Source organism: Vicugna pacos, chromosome 31 (assembly GCF_048564905.1).
Source record: "Vicugna pacos chromosome 31, VicPac4, whole genome shotgun sequence".
In the NCBI taxonomy this organism is placed as follows: Eukaryota; Metazoa; Chordata; class Mammalia; order Artiodactyla; family Camelidae; genus Vicugna; species Vicugna pacos.
The window spans coordinates 1,260,492-1,282,215 of NC_133017.1; the positions used below are offsets into that span (position 1 = coordinate 1,260,492).

Below are 21,724 nucleotides of genomic sequence, written 5' to 3' on the forward strand. Positions count from 1 at the left end.
ATGGATGCCTGAGTGGAGGGGAGGGAAGGGCAAGTGCTTGCTAGCTAGGCCCAAACCTGGGAAAAGGCTTACCTGGGCTTGGTGAATTCTGGTCTGAATGGCTTGGGAATGCCCCTTGGGACGTGTGGATTCTCACGACCTCTTCCAAGAACAGGAGCGTTTTGATCATCTCTGCCATCTCTTCTCTTGCAGATGTCAGGGACCTTGGACCCGTTCTTGGAGAAGAGAATTGAGGAACTTCCTCAAGTCCACGTTGGCACTCCGTATGTTTCTGCCAGTATCAGCGAGGATCAATAGGTCTCATGAATGTCTTTTGAGCCTGGTATCCTCTACAGCTGTCTCCACGCCAGTATTCTCCATTGTAGCAGAACATCTCTCATCCATGTGTTCGCATCTCTCCTCAATCCGTGCAGCCAGCTTTTCGCCCAGCTTCTCTTCGTGTCTCCCCTAAAGTCGACTTCACCAGGACTGGGCAAGTCTGAAAGGACCTCGGAGCCTCACCAGTAAGCTGATGACAGGCAGATCTTCCACTGTCTGCTCTGAAAGGTTCTGGAAACTGACCTGTGAACTCAGGTCTTTGGGCAGCAGCAGTATCTCGAACTTACACAGCTTCCCGGACCAAACACCTAAGCCAAGCTCCACAGAGGGCGGCAGCCCCTCCATCACACTGATCCACCCACAGAACTCTGCCCGGTTACCTAGGATCCAACAGCCACAACAAGCCTCGCGGTACACACCAACATTCCACCTGGAATCCAACCGGTACCTGCCATCCCCAATGGCTGCTGCATCTTGTCAGTGTTGGGGGAGGGGCTGCATCCGACGAGAGGTGCCTAAGGTAAATGTGATTCTACCCACTAGCGTCCCATGGGCCTTTCTTCTTCCCTCTTTCCTTTTGCTCAGATCTGTATGCACAGTACCAATGGAGGGAAGTGGGTCCCTTTTTAGTTGATGGTTTCACACGTCTTTAAACTTTCTAACAGTTCACAGTACACAGAGACCCTCTAAAGGAGACTTATGTTCCTATGATATCCGTACACCCGGAATACATATGCGTCGCCTGATTTCTGCTGAAACACCCGCACTCTCAGGACATGGATCCATTTGTTTCATGGGGGCTGAAATTCCAAGAAATGAAACCAACCCCAATGTGCACTTTACTGTCTGTCTCTTTTGCTCTTAGTACACTTTGGCAGATCTACGTGCCTTTGTTATAGGCTTCTTACATTTCTTCTCTACGTAGCGTAGAATATGGCATTCCTTCATCCTGTCGGAAGACATACAAGTCTACATCACGGACTAGGAATCCATTTGATTCCAAATCGGCATTTGGGTTAGGTCACGATATGCTCTTATGAATCAATATTTACGAATATGAATGCACGCCTCTGATTTCCGAAGACAAGTGTGCTGAGTACATGCAAGCCGCGATACTGGGTCGATGCGTGCTGAATGATCCTTGACATCACCTTGAGTATTTTCTTTTGAATAATCATGATTCCCTTGGTAGATGTCAGCCAACCGTACCCTTTTGGTGCTTGTTTGTTGGTTTGATTCTTTGTTGGTCTGCTTCTTGCTTGTTTTGCAAACACGTCAGGCCATGCAGCTCTCCTTTCGCTTCAAACAGAGAGTCCAATAAGCTGATTCACTTAAGAGAGTGCTTCCAATCACCTATGATTTCCTGCTTCCCTCTCCCATCTTTAGGGTTTTGATGTCCTCCTTGCCTTCTTCTTGTTTCTTCTTTGCCACTCATGCTCTTCTTGCATTTCCAAAAATGGTTTTCTTCTTTCCATTTCATCTTGCTGCTTTTCTATTCAGGGGAGTATTCTCAACCTTCCTTTTAGAAGAAGTTTTGAACTGCTGAATTCTTTTAAGATTTGCCGGTCTGTGGAATTCTCTAGCTCTGCCGTTATTAGAAATGGTGGTCATGGGGCATAGGCTACCCTAGGTGGCAGCATTTGGCCATTCAGGATATGGTCTGTGTCCTGGCACTCCTCCCTGTCCTGCAATATTGCTGCCGAGATATCAGCTGAAACCCCTCTGGAGGTTCCCTTGTGACTATGTTGTTTCCTCCAGGTGCATTTTAAATCACTGGGATATTCGTGAACTTTGTTGATTTGAATCATACAGCTGCTGGTAGGTCTATTGGGATTCCACCTCCTTTGGATGCTGTGTAATCCCTGAATTCGCATAGATGATTCTTTCTTGGCTTTCAGCACGTTTCAGTCTGATTTTTCTACAGATACATTTTCAGACAGTTTTTGTTTCTTTATCTCTTGCTTTTCCATCTGGGACTCTTATGAACTCTAGTCTTTCATGCCCTGTCTTAACCCAGGATTCAACAGCAATGTTTCATTGGTTTGCACTTGCTTTCCTATGTCTGCTTCTGACCGAGGGATTTCTGTTCCCCTGTCTTCACAGTCATTCACGCGTCCCTCTGCATTATCTAGTCTGCTAAGGGCTGAATTTTGGCCCTGATATGATCACATCCATTGAGTTTTCTGATATTTTTTGGCTCGTCTTTAGACTTTCTCTTCCCCTTTTCTGATATTCTGCCTTTTTGATTCTGAGACAATGTTGTTCTTCAGGGTTTTCCAGACCTCCAATTTCAACACTTGGTCTGGATAGCGTTTTGCAGTCTAGTTGTTGGAAAGCTTATCTTCTGGGCCTTCAATATCTTTGGAACTGAAAATGGTACTTCCTGTTTCTTTTACTGTACTTCTTCATCTCTACTGGTCAGGTAATATCAGGTATCTAATGTAGACTTCTAGGGCTTTGTTAAGTGAAAATTTTAGACTCTTGTCTCTACGCAATTCCATGGGATTTCTGTGAGGACAACTTCTCCTAGACACTGATGCCATATTCTGTTCCTGTGTGTGTTGTCTGGTATATCTCCAATTGCTGGTGTTGCATTTGTTGTGATGAACATCCCATACTATTTCGATTAGCATAACTTCATTTCGGTTACGCATATCTCACAATTCTGAAAGTGCGCAGGACACTTCCTCTTGTGGAAATGAGGCTTCTAAAGGTTCTCAGCTCTGCATTCTGCTCTATGTCATTTTGGAGTGTTTAAAAATAAGCAAACTGAGAGTGCGCTTGTGCTTTGTAGTGCCACGGGAATGTCCCAATGAAAGCAGTTCTTCCCAGAGCTTCTCTGTCTACTGAAACACCAGTGGAAGCTCATCCATGGATGTCACACATCAGGGCCTGCTGGAATGATCCCGCAGACCTACCTTGGTGTCCTCGGTGCCGTACCGTGCCGGTGCCATCCAAAATGTAGCATCCGCTTTTGGGAGATAGTGCTGAAGGAAATGCTTCCTCTTCTCACGCTGTGGACTTGGACCACTCTTCCTTGTCCTCTCATCCTTGTGGCACGGGTGCACGAAGGCAACCACAGAGCTGTTGCGCATCCTGTGCCTCAAACCAAACCATAATCCCAGCCCAGGTTATGAATGTAGCAGATCCTAAGGCTTTTCATTCTGATTTCAAACCCAAGGCCCCCTGGATCCCTCAGACCAGATGCATGATAGCTCTGATTCAGCCCCACACGTGCTCTATTGGCAAGATGCCCAATTGGTCCCTGGTCCTGCAGATGCACTGGGTGTGGCCATGGGACATATCGGTAATCTCAACCGCGCGACCAGTGTGGTTGCTTTATCATTGGTACACAGTTCGGTTTGCTCTCTTGATTCGACCCACCACATCCCACAACGCACTCCAGATCCCTGAGACTCAGCGTGTGCCATCATCCGTAGCCCTATCCCTCACTGACCGTTGCCTCTGCTACCTCAAATTTGGCAGCTCGGATCTTGGTCTCAGAATCAACTGTGGGGATATTTTGCGCTGGATTCTTTGAGTTCTGTCAGCCAAGCATCTGCTGTGCACTCTTGTAAATCTCAGCACATCACCTTCAATCCCATGTCTCCTGTCCGCTTGAGAGTGTGCGTCCAAGGTAAACAGAGTTTCACCCTTGTTGCTCCATCACCAGGGGTCAGACCCTGCACTGGTTTCCATTCCCTGCTTTGCCTTCTCCTGCTTCCAGGTGTCCTGAGGCCTCATCCTGTCTTTGGAAGTAACAGGCCTCTCTTCGGCAAGTGTCCTGTGCCAAGGGCTGGGTGAGTGGATGTTTCCATTGCTCTGTACCTGGGAGCGAGTGAGTGCAGGTTGCACTTCTTCTCTGCCAACTGGGCATCGATGAATCAACACTATCCAGATACATTTCACAGAAATGTGATATTTGCTTAGCTCTTTGTTTCTATACAGCCTTGGTGGGAGGGATTGTCCGAAGACACCTGTTTTGACAGTGTGTTGATATCTCATTTGCAGTCTTTAAGAAGTTTAACAGAATTCATTTACATGTTTTGGGAGTATACGAAAATGAAGTTATTTTTTGAAACACACTGTATCGACCTAGAAGCCAGACTTGTCAATTTTGGTAACATTTTGTCAGCTCTACGGAAAACCTAGACAGAAAGAATGCAAACTTCCAGTCCAAACTGTTAAAGGGGTCATGTCAGCTCTTTACGGTTGAAGCCTCCGAAACCAACAGGAACCATGAAATAACTATTGGAAACATGAAATAACCCCCAACCTTGGATACACTTGTGCATGTGGTGCCCTTTACTCCCAGTGACACCTACTGGCCAATGTTGGCATTTCAAGGGGTAACATCCCTCTCTAGGAAAATACAAGAGGAAACAAACCAAATATATACATTTAGGTTTGAATCCAAAAGCACCTAGAGGCATTATAGCTAGGACAACCCTGCTGCAGTTATGCTAGTCTATTGAGAACCAGGTGTTCTTCTATCAGTGATGAGAACGATTCATCATCCGATCATGTTGGGTAAAGCCATTTAACGCAACCAAGTCTGCACCCCCATGATATAGTGCCCCCGGGGGCTTGACTCAATTGAAAGACGATCCACAGAAGCTGTGTCTTTAATGTCACTGGCGACTTTGACAGTACAGTTCACTTTCTGACATGTACTATTTACCTATACTGTCTTGAAAAACTGAGGCCTAATACAGATTCAAGTTCAGTCAAAGATTCCCCTGACTTACCACACTCCCTTCACCCCAGGGAAGACATAAACACAACATTGGCTGAATCTAGCGGAAGGCCATCGTTTCTAGGTGTGAGCTAAGTATTCAATTCCTATCGATTTCAGCCGAGACTATTTGACCTTGAAGGAGTTCACTGTTGTTCACAGAGTGTGAAGCTGGAGGAAGTCTGATTCTAGGAGGGGCTTGCTCTTCTCGTAATGGCTTCATTGCAGCTCAGGTACTGATCCTTCAAAATGGATGCCTGAGTGGAGGGGAGGGAAGGGCAAGTGCTTGCTAGCTAGGCCCAAACCTGGGAAAAGGCTTACCTGGGCTTGGTGAATTCTGGTCTGAATGGCTTGGGAATGCCCCTTGGGACGTGTGGATTCTCACGACCTCTTCCAAGAACAGGAGCGTTTTGATCATCTCTGCCATCTCTTCTCTTGCAGATGTCAGGGACCTTGGACCCGTTCTTGGAGAAGAGAATTGAGGATCTTCCTCAAGTCCACGTTGGCACTCCGTATGTTTCTGCCAGTATCAGCGAGGATCAATAGGTCTCATGAATGTCTTTTGAGCCTGGTATCCTCTACAGCTGTCTCCACGCCAGTATTCTCCATTGTAGCAGAACATCTCTCATCCATGTGTTCGCATCTCTCCTCAATCCGTGCAGCCAGCTTTTCGCCCAGCTTCTCTTCGTGTCTCCCCTAAAGTCGACTTCACCAGGACTGGGCAAGTCTGAAAGGACCTCGGAGCCTCACCAGTAAGCTGATGACAGGCAGATCTTCCACTGTCTGCTCTGAAAGGTTCTGGAAACTGACCTGTGAACTCAGGTCTTTGGGCAGCAGCAGTATCTCGAACTTACACAGCTTCCCGGACCAAACACCTAAGCCAAGCTCCACAGAGGGCGGCAGCCCCTCCATCACACTGATCCACCCACAGAACTCTGCCCGGTTACCTAGGATCCAACAGCCACAACAAGCCTCGCGGTACACACCAACATTCCACCTGGAATCCAACCGGTACCTGCCATCCCCAATGGCTGCTGCATCTTGTCAGTGTTGGGGGAGGGGCTGCATCCGACGAGAGGTGCCTAAGGTAAATGTGATTCTACCCACTAGCGTCCCATGGGCCTTTCTTCTTCCCTCTTACCTTTTGCTCAGATCTGTATGCACAGTACCAATGGAGGGAAGTGGGTCCCTTTTTAGTTGATGGTTTCACACGTCTTTAAACTTTCTAACAGTTCACAGTACACAGAGACCCTCTAAAGGAGACTTATGTTCCTATGATATCCGTACACCCGGAATACATATGCGTCGCCTGATTTCTGCTGAAACACCCGCACTCTCAGGACATGGATCCATTTGTTTCATGGGGGCTGAAATTCCAAGAAATGAAACCAACCCCAATGTGCACTTTACTGTCTGTCTCTTTTGCTCTTAGTACACTTTGGCAGATCTACGTGCCTTTGTTATAGGCTTCTTACATTTCTTCTCTACGTAGCGTAGAATATGGCATTCCTTCATCCTGTCGGAAGACATACAAGTCTACATCACGGACTAGGAATCCATTTGATTCCAAATCGGCATTTGGGTTAGGTCACGATATGCTCTTATGAATCAATATATACGAATACGAATGCACGCCTCTGATTTGCGAAGACAAGTGTGCTGAGTACATGCAAGCCGCGATACTGGGTCGATGCGTGCTGAATGATCCTTGACATCACCTTGAGTATTTTCTTTTGAATAATCATGATTCCCTTGGTAGATGTCAGCCAACCGTACCGTTTTGGTGCTTGTTTGTTGGTTTGATTCTTTGTTGGTCTGCTTCTTGCTTGTTTGGCAAACACGTCAGGCCATGCAGCTCTCCTTTCGCTTCAAACAGAGAGTCCAATAAGCTGATTCACTTAAGAGAGTGCTTCCAATCACCTATGATTTCCTGCTTCCCTCTCCCATCTTTAGGGTTTTGATGTCCTCCTTGCCTTCTTCTTGTTTCTTCTTTGCCACTCATGCTCTTCTTGCATTTCCAATAATGGTTTTCTTCTTTCCATTTCATCTTGCTGCTTTTCTATTCAGGGGAGTATTCTCAACCTTCCTTTTAGAAGAAGTTTTGAACTGCTGAATTCTTTTAAGATTTGCCGGTCTGTGGAATTCTCTAGCTCTGCCGTTATTAGAAACGGTGGTCATGGGGCATAGGCTACCCTAGGTGGCAGCATTTGGCCATTCAGGATATGGTCTGTGTCCTGGCACTCCTCCCTGTCCTGCAATATTGCTGCCGAGATATCAGCTGAAACCCCTCTGGAGGTTCCCTTGTGACTATGTTGTTTCCTCCAGGTGCATTTTAAATCACTGGGATATTCGTGAACTTTGTTGATTTGAATCATACAGCTGCTGGTAGGTCTATTGGGATTCCACCTCCTTTGGATGCTGTGTAATCCCTGAATTCGCATAGATGATTCTTTCTTGGCTTTCAGCACGTTTCAGTCTGATTTTTCTACAGATACATTTTCAGACAGTTTTTGTTTCTTTATCTCTTGCTTTTCCATCTGGGACTCTTATGAACTCTAGTCTTTCATGCCCTGTCTTAACCTAGGATTCAACAGCAATGTTTCATTGGTTTGCACTTGCTTTCCTATGTCTGCTTCTGACCGAGGGATTTCTGTTCCCCTGTCTTCACAGTCATTCACGCGTCCCTCTGCATTATCTAGTCTGCTAAGGGCTGAATTTTGGCCCTGATATGATCACATCCATTGAGTTTTCTGATATTTTTTGGCTCGTCTTTAGACTTTCTCTTCCCCTTTTCTGATATTCTGCCTTTTGTGATTCTGAGACAATGTTGTTCTTCAGGGTTTTCCAGACCTCCAATTTCAACACTTGGTCTGGATAGCGTTTTGCAGTCTAGTTGTTGGAAAGCTTATCTTCTGGGCCTTCAATATCTTTGGAACTGAAAATGGTACTTCCTGTTTCTTTTACTGTACTTCTTCATCTCTACTGGTCAGGTAATATCAGGTATCTAATGTAGACTTCTAGGGCTTTGTTAAGTGAAAATTTTAGACTCCTGACTCTACGCAATTCCATGGGATTTCTGTGAGGACAATTTCTCCTAGACATTGATGCCATATTCTGTTCCTGTGTGTGTTGTCTGGTATATCTCCAATTGCTGGTGTTGCATTTGTTGTGATGAACATCCCATACTATTTCGATTAGCATAACTTCATTTCGATTACGCATATCTCACAATTCTGAAAGTGCGCAGGACACTTCCTCTTGTGGAAATGAGGCTTCTAAAGGTTCTCAGCTCTGCATTCTGCTCTATGTCATTTTGGAGTGTTTAAAAAAAGCAAACTGAGAGTGCGCTTGTGCTTTGTAGTGCCACGGGAATGTCCCAATGAAAGCAGTTCTTCCCAGAGCTTCTCTGTCTACTGAAACACCAGTGGAAGCTCATCCATGGATGTCACACATCAGGGCCTGCGGGAATGATCCCGCAGACCTACCTTGGTGTCCTCGGTGCCGTACCGTGCCGGTGCCATCCAAAATGTAGCATCCGCTTTTGGGAGATAGTGCTGAAGGAAATGCTTCCTCTTCTCACGCTGTGGACTTGGACCACTCTTCCTTGTCCTCTCATCCTTGTGGCACGGGTGCACGAAGGCAACCACAGAGCTGTTGCGCATCCTGTGCCTCAAACCAAACCATAATCCCAGCCCAGGTTATGAATGTAGCAGATCCTAAGGCTTTTCATTCTGATTTCAAACCCAAGGCCCCCTGGATCCCTCAGACCAGATGCACGATAGCTCTGATTCAGCCCCACACGTGCTCTATTGGCAAGATGCCCAATTGGTCCCTGGTCCTGCAGATGCACTGGGTGTGGCCATGGGACATATCGGTAATCTCAACCGCGCGACCAGTGTGGTTGCTTTATCATTGGTACACAGTTCGGTTTGCTCTCTTGATTCGACCCACCACATCCCACAACGCACTCCAGATCCCTGAGACTCAGCGTGTGCCATCATCCGTAGCCCTATCCCTCACTGACCGTTGCCTCTGCTACCTCAAATTTGGCAGCTCGGATCTTGGTCTCAGAATCAACTGTGGGGATATTTTGCGCTGGATTCTTTGAGTTCTGTCAGCCAAGCATCTGCTGTGCACTCTTGTAAATCTCAGCACATCACCTTCAATCCCATGTCTCCTGTCCGCTTGAGAGTGTGCGTCCAAGGTAAACAGAGTTTCACCCTTGTTGCTCCATCACCAGGGGTCAGACCCTGCACTGGTTTCCATTCCCTGCTTTGCCTTCTCCTGCTTCCAGGTGTCCTGAGGCCTCATCCTGTCTTTGGAAGTAACAGGCCTCTCTTCGGCAAGTGTCCTGTGCCAAGGGCTGGGTGAGTGGATGTTTCCATTGCTCTGTACCTGGGAGCGAGTGAGTGCAGGTTGCACTTCTTCTCTGCCAACTGGGCATCGATGAATCAACACTATCCAGATACATTTCACAGAAATGTGATATTTGCTTAGCTCTTTGTTTCTATACAGCCTTGGTGGGAGGGATTGTCCGAAGACACCTGTTTTGACAGTGTGTTGATATCTCATTGGCAGTCTTTAAGAAGTTTAACAGAATTCATTTACATGTTTTGGGAGTATACGAAAATGAAGTTATTTTTTGAAACACACTGTATCGACCTAGAAGCCAGACTTGTCAATTTTGGTAACATTTTGTCAGCTCTACGGAAAACCTAGACAGAAAGAATGCAAACTTCCAGTCCAAACTGTTAAAGGGGTCATGTCAGCTCTTTACGGTTGAAGCCTCCGAAACCAACAGGAACCATGAAATAACTATTGGAAACATGAAATAACCCCCAACCTTGGATACACTTGTGCATGTGGTGCCCTTTACTCCCAGTGACACCTACTGGCCAATGTTGGCATTTCAAGGGGTAACATCCCTCTCTAGGAAAATACAAGAGGAAACAAACCAAATATATACATTTAGGTTTGAATCCAAAAGCACCTAGAGGCATTATAGCTAGGACAACCCTGCTGCAGTTATGCTAGTCTATTGAGAACCAGGTGTTCTTCTATCAGTGATGAGAACGATTCATCATCCGATCATGTTGGGTAAAGCCATTTAACGCAACCAAGTCTGCACCCCCATGATATAGTGCCCCCGGGGGCTTGACTCAATTGAAAGACGATCCACAGAAGCTGTGTCTTTAATGTCACTGGCGACTTTGACAGTACAGTTCACTTTCTGACATGTACTATTTACCTATACTGTCTTGAAAAACTGAGGCCTAATACAGATTCAAGTTCAGTCAAAGATTCCCCTGACTTACCACACTCCCTTCACCCCAGGGAAGACATAAACACAACATTGGCTGAATCTAGCGGAAGGCCATCGTTTCTAGGTGTGAGCTAAGTATTCAATTCCTATCGATTTCAGCCGAGACTATTTGACCTTGAAGGAGTTCACTGTTGTTCACAGAGTGTGAAGCTGGAGGAAGTCTGATTCTAGGAGGGGCTTGCTCTTCTCGTAATGGCTTCATTGCAGCTCAGGTACTGATCCTTCAAAATGGATGCCTGAGTGGAGGGGAGGGAAGGGCAAGTGCTTGCTAGCTAGGCCCAAACCTGGGAAAAGGCTTACCTGGGCTTGGTGAATTCTGGTCTGAATGGCTTGGGAATGCCCCTTGGGACGTGTGGATTCTCACGACCTCTTCCAAGAACAGGAGCGTTTTGATCATCTCTGCCATCTCTTCTCTTGCAGATGTCAGGGACCTTGGACCCGTTCTTGGAGAAGAGAATTGAGGAACTTCCTCAAGTCCACGTTGGCACTCCGTATGTTTCTGCCAGTATCAGCGAGGATCAATAGGTCTCATGAATGTCTTTTGAGCCTGGTATCCTCTACAGCTGTCTCCACACCAGTATTCTCCATTGTAGCAGAACATCTCTCATCCATGTGTTCGCATCTCTCCTCAATCCGTGCAGCCAGCTTTTCGCCCAGCTTCTCTTCGTGTCTCCCCTAAAGTCGACTTCACCAGGACTGGGCAAGTCTGAAAGCACCTCGGAGCCTCACCAGTAAGATGATGACAGGCAGATCTTACACTGTCTGCTCTGAAAGGTTCTGGAAACTGACCTGTGAACTCAGGTCTTTGGGTAGCAGCAGTATCTCGAACTTACACAGCTTCCCGGACCAAACACTTAAGCCAAGCTCCACAGAGGGCGGCAGCCCCTCCATCACACTGATCCACCCACAGAACTCTGCCCGGTTACCTAGGATCCAACAGCCACAACAAGCCTCGCGGTACACACCAACATTCCACCTGGAATCCAACCGGTACCTGCCATCCCCAATGGCTGCTGCATCTTGTCAGTGTTGGGGGAGGGGCTGCATCCGACGAGAGGTGCCTAAGGTAAATGTGATTCTACCCACTAGCGTCCCATGGGCCTTTCTTCTTCCCTCTTACCTTTTGCTCAGATCTGTATGCACAGTACCAATGGAGGGATGTGGGTCCCTTTTTAGTTGATGGTTTCACACGTCTTTAAACTTTCTAACAGTTCACAGTACACAGAGACCCTCTAAAGGAGACTTATGTTCCTATGATATCCGTACACCCGGAATACATATGCGTCGCCTGATTTCTGCTGAAACACCCGCACTCTCAGGACATGGATCCATTTGTTTCATGGGGGCTGAAATTCCAAGAAATGAAACCAACCCCAATGTGCACTTTACTGTCTGTCTCTTTTGCTCTTAGTACACTTTGGCAGATCTACGTGCCTTTGTTATAGGCTTCTTACATTTCTTCTCTACGTAGCGTAGAATATGGCATTCCTTCATCCTGTCGGAAGACATACAAGTCTACATCACGGACTAGGAATCCATTTGATTCCAAATCGGCATTTGGGTTAGGTCACGATATGCTCTTATGAATCAATATTTACGAATATGAATGCACGCCTCTGATTTGCGAAGACAAGTGTGCTGAGTACATGCAAGCCGCGATACTGGGTCGATGCGTGCTGAATGATCCTTGACATCACCTTGAGTATTTTCTTTTGAATAATCATGATTCCCTTGGTAGATGTCAGCCAACCGTACCCTTTTGGTGCTTGTTTGTTGGTTTGATTCTTTGTTGGTCTGCTTCTTGCTTGTTTTGCAAACACGTCAGGCCATGCAGCTCTCCTTTCGCTTCAAACAGAGAGTCCAATAAGCTGATTCACTTAAGAGAGTGCTTCCAATCACCTATGATTTCCTGCTTCCCTCCCCCATTTTCAGGGTTTTGATGTCCTCCTTGCCTTCTTCTTGTTTCTTCTTTGCCACTCATGCTCTTCTTGCATTTCCAATAATGGTTTTCTTCTTTCCATTTCATCTTGCTGCTTTTCTATTCAGGGGAGTATTCTCAACCTTCCTTTTAGAAGAAGTTTTGAACTGCTGAATTCTTTTAAGATTTGCCGGTCTGTGGAATTCTCTAGCTCTGCCGTTATTAGAAATGGTGGTCATGGGGCATAGGCTACCCTAGGTGGCAGCATTTGGCCATTCAGGATATGGTCTGTGTCCTGGCACTCCTCCCTGTCCTGCAATATTGCTGCCGAGATATCAGCTGAAACCCCTCTGGAGGTTCCCTTGTGACTATGTTGTTTCCTCCAGGTGCATTTTAAATCACTGGGATATTCGTGAACTTTGTTGATTTGAATCATACAGCTGCTGGTAGGTCTATTGGGATTCCACCTCCTTTGGATGCTGTGTAATCCCTGAATTCGCATAGATGATTCTTTCTTGGCTTTCAGCACGTTTCAGTCTGATTTTTCTACAGATACATTTTCAGACAGTTTTTGTTTCTTTATCTCTTGCTTTTCCATCTGGGACTCTTATGAACTCTAGTCTTTCATGCCCTGTCTTAACCCAGGATTCAACAGCAATGTTTCATTGGTTTGCACTTGCTTTCCTATGTCTGCTTCTGACCGAGGGATTTCTGTTCCCCTGTCTTCACAGTCATTCACGCGTCCCTCTGCATTATCTAGTCTGCTAAGGGCTGAATTTTGGCCCTGATATGATCACATCCATTGAGTTTTCTGATATTTTTTGGCTCGTCTTTAGACTTTCTCTTCCCCTTTTCTGATATTCTGCCTTTTGTGATTCTGAGACAATGTTGTTCTTCAGGGTTTTCCAGACCTCCAATTTCAACACTTGGTCTGGATAGCGTTTTGCAGTCTAGTTGTTTGAAAGCTTATTTTCTGGGCCTTCAATATCTTTGGAACTGAAAATGGTACTTCCTGTTTCTTTTACTGTACTTCTTCATCTCTACTGGTCAGGTAATATCAGGTATCTAATGTAGACTTCTAGGGCTTTGTTAAGTGAAAATTTTAGACTCTTGTCTCTACGCAATTCCATGGGATTTCTGTGAGGACAACTTCTCCTAGACATTGATGCCATATTCTGTTCCTGTGTGTGTTGTCTGGTATATCTCCAATTGCTGGTGTTGCATTTGTTGTGATGAACATCCCATACTATTTCGATTAGCATAACTTCATTTCGATTACGCATATCTCACAATTCTGAAAGTGCGCAGGACACTTCCTCTTGTGGAAATGAGGCTTCTAAAGGTTCTCAGCTCTGCATTCTGCTCTATGTCATTTTGGAGTGTTTAAAAAAAAGCAAACTGAGAGTGCGCTTGTGCTTTGTAGTGCCACGGGAATGTCCCAATGAAAGCAGTTCTTCCCAGAGCTTCTCTGTCTACTGAAACACCAGTGGAAGCTCATCCATGGATGTCACACATCAGGGCCTGCTGGAATGATCCCGCAGACCTACCTTGGTGTCCTCGGTGCCGTACCGTGCCGGTGCCATCCAAAATGTAGCATCCGCTTTTGGGAGATAGTGCTGAAGGAAATGCTTCCTCTTCTCACGCTGTGGACTTGGACCACTCTTCCTTGTCCTCTCATCCTTGTGGCACGGGTGCACGAAGGCAACCACAGAGCTGTTGCGCATCCTGTGCCTCAAACCAAACCATAATCCCAGCCCAGGTTATGAATGTAGCAGATCCTAAGGCTTTTCATTCTGATTTCAAACCCAAGGCCCCCTGGATCCCTCAGACCAGATGCACGATAGCTCTGATTCAGCCCCACACGTGCTCTATTGGCAAGATGCCCAATTGGTCCCTGGTCCTGCAGATGCACTGGGTGTGGCCATGGGACATATCGGTAATCTCAACCGCGCAACCAGTGTGGTTGCTTTATCATTGGTACACAGTTCGGTTTGCTCTCTTGATTCGACCCACCACATCCCACAATGCACTCCAGATCCCTGAGACTCAGCGTGTGCCATCATCCGTAGCCCTATCCCTCACTGACCTTTGCCTCTGCTACCTCAAATTTGGCAGCTCGGATCTTGGTCTCAGAATCAAGTGTGGGTATATTTTGCGCTGGATTCTTTGAGTTCTGTCAGCCAAGCATCTGCTGTGCACTCTTGTAAATCTCAGCACATCACCTTCATTCCCATGTCTCCTGTCCGCTTGAGAGTGTGCGTCCAAGGTAAACAGAGTTTCACCCTTGTTGCTCCATCACCAGGGGTCAGACCCTGCACTGGTTTCCATTCCCTGCTTTGCCTTCTCCTGCTTCCAGGTGTCCTGAGGCCTCATCCTGTCTTTGGAAGTAACAGGCCTCTCTTCGGCAAGTGTCCTGTGCCAAGGGCTGGGTGAGTGGATGTTTCCATTGCTCTGTACATGGGAGCGAGTGAGTGCAGGTTGCACTTCTTCTCTGCCAACTGGGCATCGATGAATCAACACTATCCAGATACATTTCACAGAAATGTGATATTTGCTTAGCTCTTTGTTTCTATACAGCCTTGGTGGGAGGGATTGTCCGAAGACACCTGTTTTGACAGTGTGTTGATATCTCATTTGCAGTCTTTAAGAAGTTTAACAGAATTCATTTACATGTTTTGGGAGTATACGAAAATGAAGTTATTTTTTGAAACACACTGTATCGACCTAGAAGCCAGACTTGTCAATTTTGGTAACATTTTGTCAGCTCTACGGAAAACCTAGACAGAAAGAATGCAAACTTCCAGTCCAAACTGTTAAAGGGGTCATGTCAGCTCTTTACGGTTGAAGCCTCCGAAACCAACAGGAACCATGAAATAACTATTGGAAACATGAAATAACCCCCAACCTTGGATACACTTGTGCATGTGGTGCCCTTTACTCCCAGTGACACCTACTGGCCAATGTTGGCATTTCAAGGGGTAACATCCCTCTCTAGGAAAATACAAGAGGAAACAAACCAAATATATACATTTAGGTTTGAATCCAAAAGCACCTAGAGGCATTATAGCTAGGACAACCCTGCTGCAGTTATGCTAGTCTATTGAGAACCAGGTGTTCTTCTATCAGTGATGAGAACGATTAATCATCCGATCATGTTGGGTAAAGCCATTTAACGCAACCAAGTCTGCACCCCCATGATATAATGCCCCCGGGGGCTTGACTCAATTGAAAGACGATCCACAGAAGCTGTGTCTTTAATGTCACTGGCGACTTTGACAGTACAGTTCACTTTCTGACATGTACTATTTACCTATACTGTCTTGAAAAACTGAGGCCTAATACAGATTCAAGTTCAGTCAAAGATTCCCCTGACTTACCACACTCCCTTCACCCCAGGGAAGACATAAACCCAACATTGGCTGAATCTAGCGGAAGGCCATCGTTTCTAGGTGTGAGCTAAGTATTCAATTCCTATCGATTTCAGCCGAGACTATTTGACCTTGAAGGAGTTCACTGTTGTTCACAGAGTGTGAAGCTGGAGGAAGTCTGATTCTAGGAGGGGCTTGCTCTTCTCGTAATGGCTTCATTGCAGCTCAGGTACTGATCCTTCAAAATGGATGCCTGAGTGGAGGGGAGGGAAGGGCAAGTGCTTGCTAGCTAGGCCCAAACCTGGGAAAAGGCTTACCTGGGCTTGGTGAATTCTGGTCTGAATGGCTTGGGAATGCCCCTTGGGACGTGTGGATTCTCACGACCTCTTCCAAGAACAGGAGCGTTTTGATCATCTCTGCCATCTCTTCTCTTGCAGATGTCAGGGACCTTGGACCCGTTCTTGGAGAAGAGAATTGAGGAACTTCCTCAAGTCCACGTTGGCACTCCGTATGTTTCTGCCAGTATCAGCGAGGATCAATAGGTCTCATGAATGTCTTTTGAGCCTGGTATCCTCTACAGCTGTCTCCACGCCAGTATTCTCCATTGTAGCAGAACATCTCTCATCCATGTGTTCGCATCTCTCCTCAATCCGTGCAGCCAGCTTTTCGCCCAGCTTCTCTTCGTGTCTCCCCTAAAGTCGACTTCACCAGGACTGGGCAAGTCTGAAAGTACCTCGGAGCCTCACCAGTAAGCTGATGACAGGCAGATCTTCCACTGTCTGCTCTGAAAGGTTCTGGAAACTGACCTGTGAACTCAGGTCTTTGGGCAGCAGCAGTATCTCGAACTTACACAGCTTCCCGGACCAAACACCTAAGCCAAGCTCCACAGAGGGCGGCAGCCCCTCCATCACACTGATCCACCCACAGAACTCTGCCCGGTTACCTAGGATCCAACAGCCACAACAAGCCTCGCGGTACACACCAACATTCCACCTGGAATCCAACCGGTACCTGCCATCCCCAATGGCTGCTGCATCTTGTCAGTGTTGGGGGAGGGGCTGCATCCGACGAGAGGTGCCTAAGGTAAATGTGATTCTACCCACTAGCGTCCCATGGGCCTTTCTTCTTCCCTCTTTCCTTTTGCTCAGATCTGTATGCACAGTACCAATGGAGGGAAGTGGGTCCCTTTTTAGTTGATGGTTTCACACGTCTTTAAACTTTCTAACAGTTCACAGTACACAGAGACCCTCTAAAGGAGACTTATGTTCCTATGATATCCGTACACCCGGAATACATATGCGTCGCCTGATTTCTGCTGAAACACCCGCACTCTCAGGACATGGATCCATTTGTTTCATGGGGGCTGAAATTCCAAGAAATGAAACCAACCCCAATGTGCACTTTACTGTCTGTCTCTTTTGCTCTTAGTACACTTTGGCAGATCTACGTGCCTTTGTTATAGGCTTCTTACATTTCTTCTCTACGTAGCGTAGAATATGGCATTCCTTCATCCTGTCGGAAGACATACAAGTCTACATCACGGACTAGGAATCCATTTGATTCCAAATCGGCATTTGGGTTAGGTCACGATATGCTCTTATGAATCAATATTTACGAATATGAATGCACGCCTCTGATTTCCGAAGACAAGTGTGCTGAGTACATGCAAGCCGCGATACTGGGTCGATGCGTACTGAATGATCCTTGACATCACCTTGAGTATTTTCTTTTGAATAATCATGATTCCCTTGGTAGATGTCAGCCAACCGTACCCTTTTGGTGCTTGTTTGTTGGTTTGATTCTTTGTTGGTCTGCTTCTTGCTTGTTTTGCAAACACGTCAGGCCATGCAGCTCTCCTTTCGCTTCAAACAGAGAGTCCAATAAGCTGATTCACTTAAGAGAGTGCTTCCAATCACCTATGATTTCCTGCTTCCCTCTCCCATCTTTAGGGTTTTGATGTCCTCCTTGCCTTCTTCTTGTTTCTTCTTTGCCACTCATGCTCTTCTTGCATTTCCAATAATGGTTTTCTTCTTTCCATTTCATCTTGCTGCTTTTCTATTCAGGGGAGTATTCTCAACCTTCCTTTTAGAAGAAGTTTTGAACTGCTGAATTCTTTTAAGATTTGCCGGTCTGTGGAATTCTCTAGCTCTGCCGTTATTAGAAATGGTGGTCATGGGGCATAGGCTACCCTAGGTGGCAGCATTTGGCCATTCAGGATATGGTCTGTGTCCTGGCACTCCTCCCTGTCCTGCAATATTGCTGCCGAGATATCAGCTGAAACCCCTCTGGAGGTTCCCTTGTGACTATGTTGTTTCCTCCAGGTGCATTTTAAATCACTGGGATATTCGTGAACTTTGTTGATTTGAATCATACAGCTGCTGGTAGGTCTATTGGGATTCCACCTCCTTTGGATGCTGTGTAATCCCTGAATTCGCATAGATGATTCTTTCTTGGCTTTCAGCACGTTTCAGTCTGATTTTTCTACAGATACATTTTCAGACAGTTTTTGTTTCTTTATCTCTTGCTTTTCCATCTGGGACTCTTATGAACTCTAGTCTTTCATGCCCTGTCTTAACCCAGGATTCAACAGCAATGTTTCATTGGTTTGCACTTGCTTTCCTATGTCTGCTTCTGACCGAGGGATTTCTGTTCCCCTGTCTTCACAGTCATTCACGCGTCCCTCTGCATTATCTAGTCTGCTAAGGGCTGAATTTTGGCCCTGATATGATCACATCCATTGAGTTTTCTGATATTTTTTGGCTCGTCTTTAGACTTTCTCTTCCCCTTTTCTGATATTCTGCCTTTTGTGATTCTGAGACAATGTTGTTCTTCAGGGTTTTCCAGACCTCCAATTTCAACACTTGGTCTGGATAGCGTTTTGCAGTCTAGTTGTTGGAAAGCTTATCTTCTGGGCCTTCAATATCTTTGGAACTGAAAATGGTACTTCCTGTTTCTTTTACTGTACTTCTTCATCTCTACTGGTCAGGTAATATCAGGTATCTAATGTAGACTTCTAGGGCTTTGTTAAGTGAAAATTTTAGACTCTTGTCTCTACACAATTCCATGGGATTTCTGTGAGGACAACTTCTCCTAGACATTGATGCCATATTCTGTTCCTGTGTGTGTTGTCTGGTATATCTCCAATTGCTGGTGTTGCATTTGTTGTGATGAACATCCCATACTATTTCGAATAGCATAACTTCATTTCGGTTACGCATATCTCACAATTCTGAAAGTGCGCAGGACACTTCCTCTTGTGGAAATGAGGCTTCTAAAGGTTCTCAGCTCTGCATTCTGCTCTATGTCATTTTGGAGTGTTTAAAAAAAAGCAAACTGAGAGTGCGCTTGTGCTTTGTAGTGCCACGGGAATGTCCCAATGAAAGCAGTTCTTCCCAGAGCTTCTCTGTCTACTGAAACACCAGTGGAAGCTCATCCATGGATGTCACACATCAGGGCCTGCTGGAATGATCCCGCAGACCTACCTTGGTGTCCTCGGTGCCGTACCGTGCCGGTGCCATCCAAAATGTAGCATCCGCTTTTGGGAGATAGTGCTGAAGGAAATGCTTCCTCTTCTCACGCTGTGGACTTGGACCACTCTTCCTTGTCCTCTCATCCTTGTGGCACGGGTGCACGAAGGCAACCACAGAGCTGTTGCGCATCCTGTGCCTCAAACCAAACCATAATCCCAGCCCAGGTTATGAATGAAGCAGATCCTAAGGCTTTTCATTCTGATTTCAAACCCAAGGCCCCCTGGATCCCTCAGACCAGATGCACGATAGCTCTGATTCAGCCCCACACGTGCTCTATTGGCAAGATGCCCAATTGGTCCCTGGTCCTGCAGATGCACTGGGTGTGGCCATGGGACCTATCGGTAATCTCAACCGCGCGACCAGTGTGGTTGCTTTATCATTGGTACACAGTTCGGTTTGCTCTCTTGATTCGACCCACCACATCCCACAACGCACTCCAGATCCCTGAGACTCAGCGTGTGCCATCATCCGTAGCCCTATCCCTCACTGACCGTTGCCTCTGCTACCTCAAATTTGGCAGCTCGGATCTTGGTCTCAGAATCAACTGTGGGGATATTTTGCGCTGGATTCTTTGAGTTCTGTCAGCCAAGCATCTGCTGTGCACCCTTGTAAATCTCAGCACATCACCTTCAATCCCATGTCTCCTGTCCGCTTGAGAGTGTGCGTCCAAGGTAAACAGAGTTTCACCCTTGTTGCTCCATCACCAGGGGTCAGACCCTGCACTGGTTTCCATTCCCTGCTTTGCCTTCTCCTGCTTCCAGGTGTCCTGAGGCCTCATCCTGTCTTTGGAAGTAACAGGCCTCTCTTCGGCAAGTGTCCTGTGCCAAGGGCTGGGTGAGTGGATGTTTCCATTGCTCTGTACCTGGGAGCGAGTGAGTGCAGGTTGCACTTCTTCTCTGCCAACTGGGCATCGATGAATCAACACTATCCAGATACATTTCACAGAAATGTGATATTTGCTTAGCTCTTTGTTTCTATACAGCCTTGGTGGGAGGGATTGTCCGAAGACACCTGTTTTGACAGTGTGTTGATATCTCATTTGCAGTCTTTAAGAAGTTTAACAGAATTCATTTACATGTTTTGGGAGTATACGAAAATGAAGTTATTTTTTGAAACACACTGTATCGACCTAGAAGCCAGACTTGTCAATTTTGGTAACATTTTGTCAGCTCTACGGAAAACCTAGACAGAAAGAATGCAAACTTCCAGTCCAAACTGTTAAAGGGGTCATGCCAGCTCTTTACGGTTGAAGCCTCCGAAACCAACAAGAACCATGAAATAACTATTGGAAACATGAAATAACCCCCAACCTTGGATACACTTGTGCATGTGGTGCCCTTTACTCCCAGTGACACCTACTGGCCAATGTTGGCATTTCAAGGGGTAACATCCCTCTCTAGGAAAATACAAGAGGAAACAAACCAAATATATACATTTAGGTTTGAATCCAAAAGCACCTAGAGGCATTATAGCTAGGACAACCCTGCTGCAGTTATGCTAGTCTATTGAGAACCAGGTGTTCTTCTATCAGTGATGAGAACGATTAATCATCCGATCATGTTGGGTAAAGCCATTTAACGCAACCAAGTCTGCACCCCCATGATATAGTGCCCCCGGGGGCTTGACTCAATTGAAAGACGATCCACAGAAGCTGTGTCTTTAATGTCACTGGCGACTTTGACAGTACAGTTCACTTTCTGACATGTACTATTTACCTATACTGTCTTGAAAAACTGAGGCCTAATACAGATTCAAGTTCAGTCAAAGATTCCCCTGACTTACCACACTCCCTTCACCCCAGGGAAGACATAAACACAACATTGGCTGAATCTAGCGGAAGGCCATCGTTTCTAGGTGTGAGCTAAGTATTCAATTCCTATCGATTTCAGCCGAGACTATTTGACCTTGAAGGAGTTCACTGTTGTTCACAGAGTGTGAAGCTGGAGGAAGTCTGATTCTAGGAGGGGCTTGCTCTTCTCGTAATGGCTTCATTGCAGCTCAGGTACTGATCCTTCAAAATGGATGCCTGAGTGGAGGGGAGGGAAGGGCAAGTGCTTGCTAGCTAGGCCCAAACCTGGGAAAAGGCTTACCTGGGCTTGGTGAATTCTGGTCTGAATGGCTTGGGAATGCCCCTTGGGACGTGTGGATTCTCACGACCTCTTCCAAGAACAGGAGCGTTTTGATCATCTCTGCCATCTCTTCTCTTGCAGATGTCAGGGACCTTGGACCCGTTCTTGGACAAGAGAATTGAGGAACTTCCTCAAGTCCACGTTGGCACTCCGTATGTTTCTGCCAGTATCAGCGAGGATCAATAGGTCTCATGAATGTCTTTTGAGCCTGGTATCCTCTACAGCTGTCTCCACGCCAGTATTCTCCATTGTAGCAGAACATCTCTCATCCATGTGTTCGCATCTCTCCTCAATCCGTGCAGCCAGCTTTTCGCCCAGCTTCTCTTCGTGTCTCCCCTAAAGTCGACTTCACCAGGACTGGGCAAGTCTGAAAGGACCTCGGAGCCTCACCAGTAAGCTGATG

The 21,724-nt window shown here is 46.4% G+C and overlaps 2 protein-coding genes across 5 annotated transcripts; both read left to right on the forward strand.

Annotated features, from left to right (window-relative positions):
• Positions 1-511: 511 nt before the first annotated feature.
• LOC140690609 (uncharacterized) lies at positions 512-5,712 on the forward strand. Of its 2 annotated transcripts, XM_072952480.1 has the most exons (5): positions 512-838; positions 3,805-3,955; positions 4,046-4,118; positions 5,174-5,286; positions 5,495-5,712. In XM_072952480.1, the coding sequence occupies exons 1-4, from the start codon at positions 512-514 to the stop codon at positions 5,220-5,222; spliced, it is 600 nt and encodes a 199-aa protein (XP_072808581.1). In that variant the 3' UTR covers positions 5,223-5,286; positions 5,495-5,712. The 2 variants fall into 2 exon arrangements, with proteins under 2 accessions (XP_072808581.1, XP_072808582.1); XM_072952481.1 differs by lacking the exons at positions 5,174-5,286; positions 5,495-5,712 and adding an exon at positions 4,330-4,561.
• Positions 5,713-5,813: 101 nt separating this feature from the next.
• Positions 5,814-11,174, forward strand: LOC140690606 (uncharacterized). Of its 3 annotated transcripts, none has more exons than XM_072952474.1 (4): positions 5,814-6,140; positions 9,107-9,257; positions 10,518-10,588; positions 10,797-11,174. In XM_072952474.1, exons 1-4 carry the CDS (start codon positions 5,814-5,816, stop codon positions 10,899-10,901), a joined length of 654 nt encoding a protein of 217 aa, XP_072808575.1. In that variant the 3' UTR covers positions 10,902-11,174. The 3 variants fall into 3 exon arrangements, 2 of the variants coding, with proteins under 2 accessions (XP_072808575.1, XP_072808576.1); XM_072952475.1 differs by lacking the exons at positions 10,518-10,588; positions 10,797-11,174 and adding exons at positions 9,348-9,420; positions 9,632-9,830; XR_012065897.1 differs by lacking the exon at positions 9,107-9,257 and having other exon boundaries at positions 6,073-6,140; positions 10,797-11,014.
• The last annotated feature ends 10,550 nt before the right edge of the window (positions 11,175-21,724 follow it).

Coding starts and splice junctions, on each gene's coding strand:
- LOC140690606 (XM_072952474.1), top strand. CDS start 5,814: ATGACAGGCAGATCTTCCACTGTCTGCTCTGAAAGGTTCTGGAAACTG. Junction 6,141..9,106: donor TCCGACGAGAGGTGCCTAAG/GTAAATGTGATT, acceptor CAAATTTGGCAG/CTCGGATCTTGGTCTCAGAA. Junction 10,589..10,796: donor ATGGCTTCATTGCAGCTCAG/GTACTGATCCTT, acceptor CTTCTCTTGCAG/ATGTCAGGGACCTTGGACCC.
- LOC140690609 (XM_072952480.1), top strand. CDS start 512: ATGACAGGCAGATCTTCCACTGTCTGCTCTGAAAGGTTCTGGAAACTG. Junction 3,956..4,045: donor CTTGAGAGTGTGCGTCCAAG/GTAAACAGAGTT, acceptor TCCTGCTTCCAG/GTGTCCTGAGGCCTCATCCT. Junction 4,119..5,173: donor TGTCCTGTGCCAAGGGCTGG/GTGAGTGGATGT, acceptor TATCGATTTCAG/CCGAGACTATTTGACCTTGA.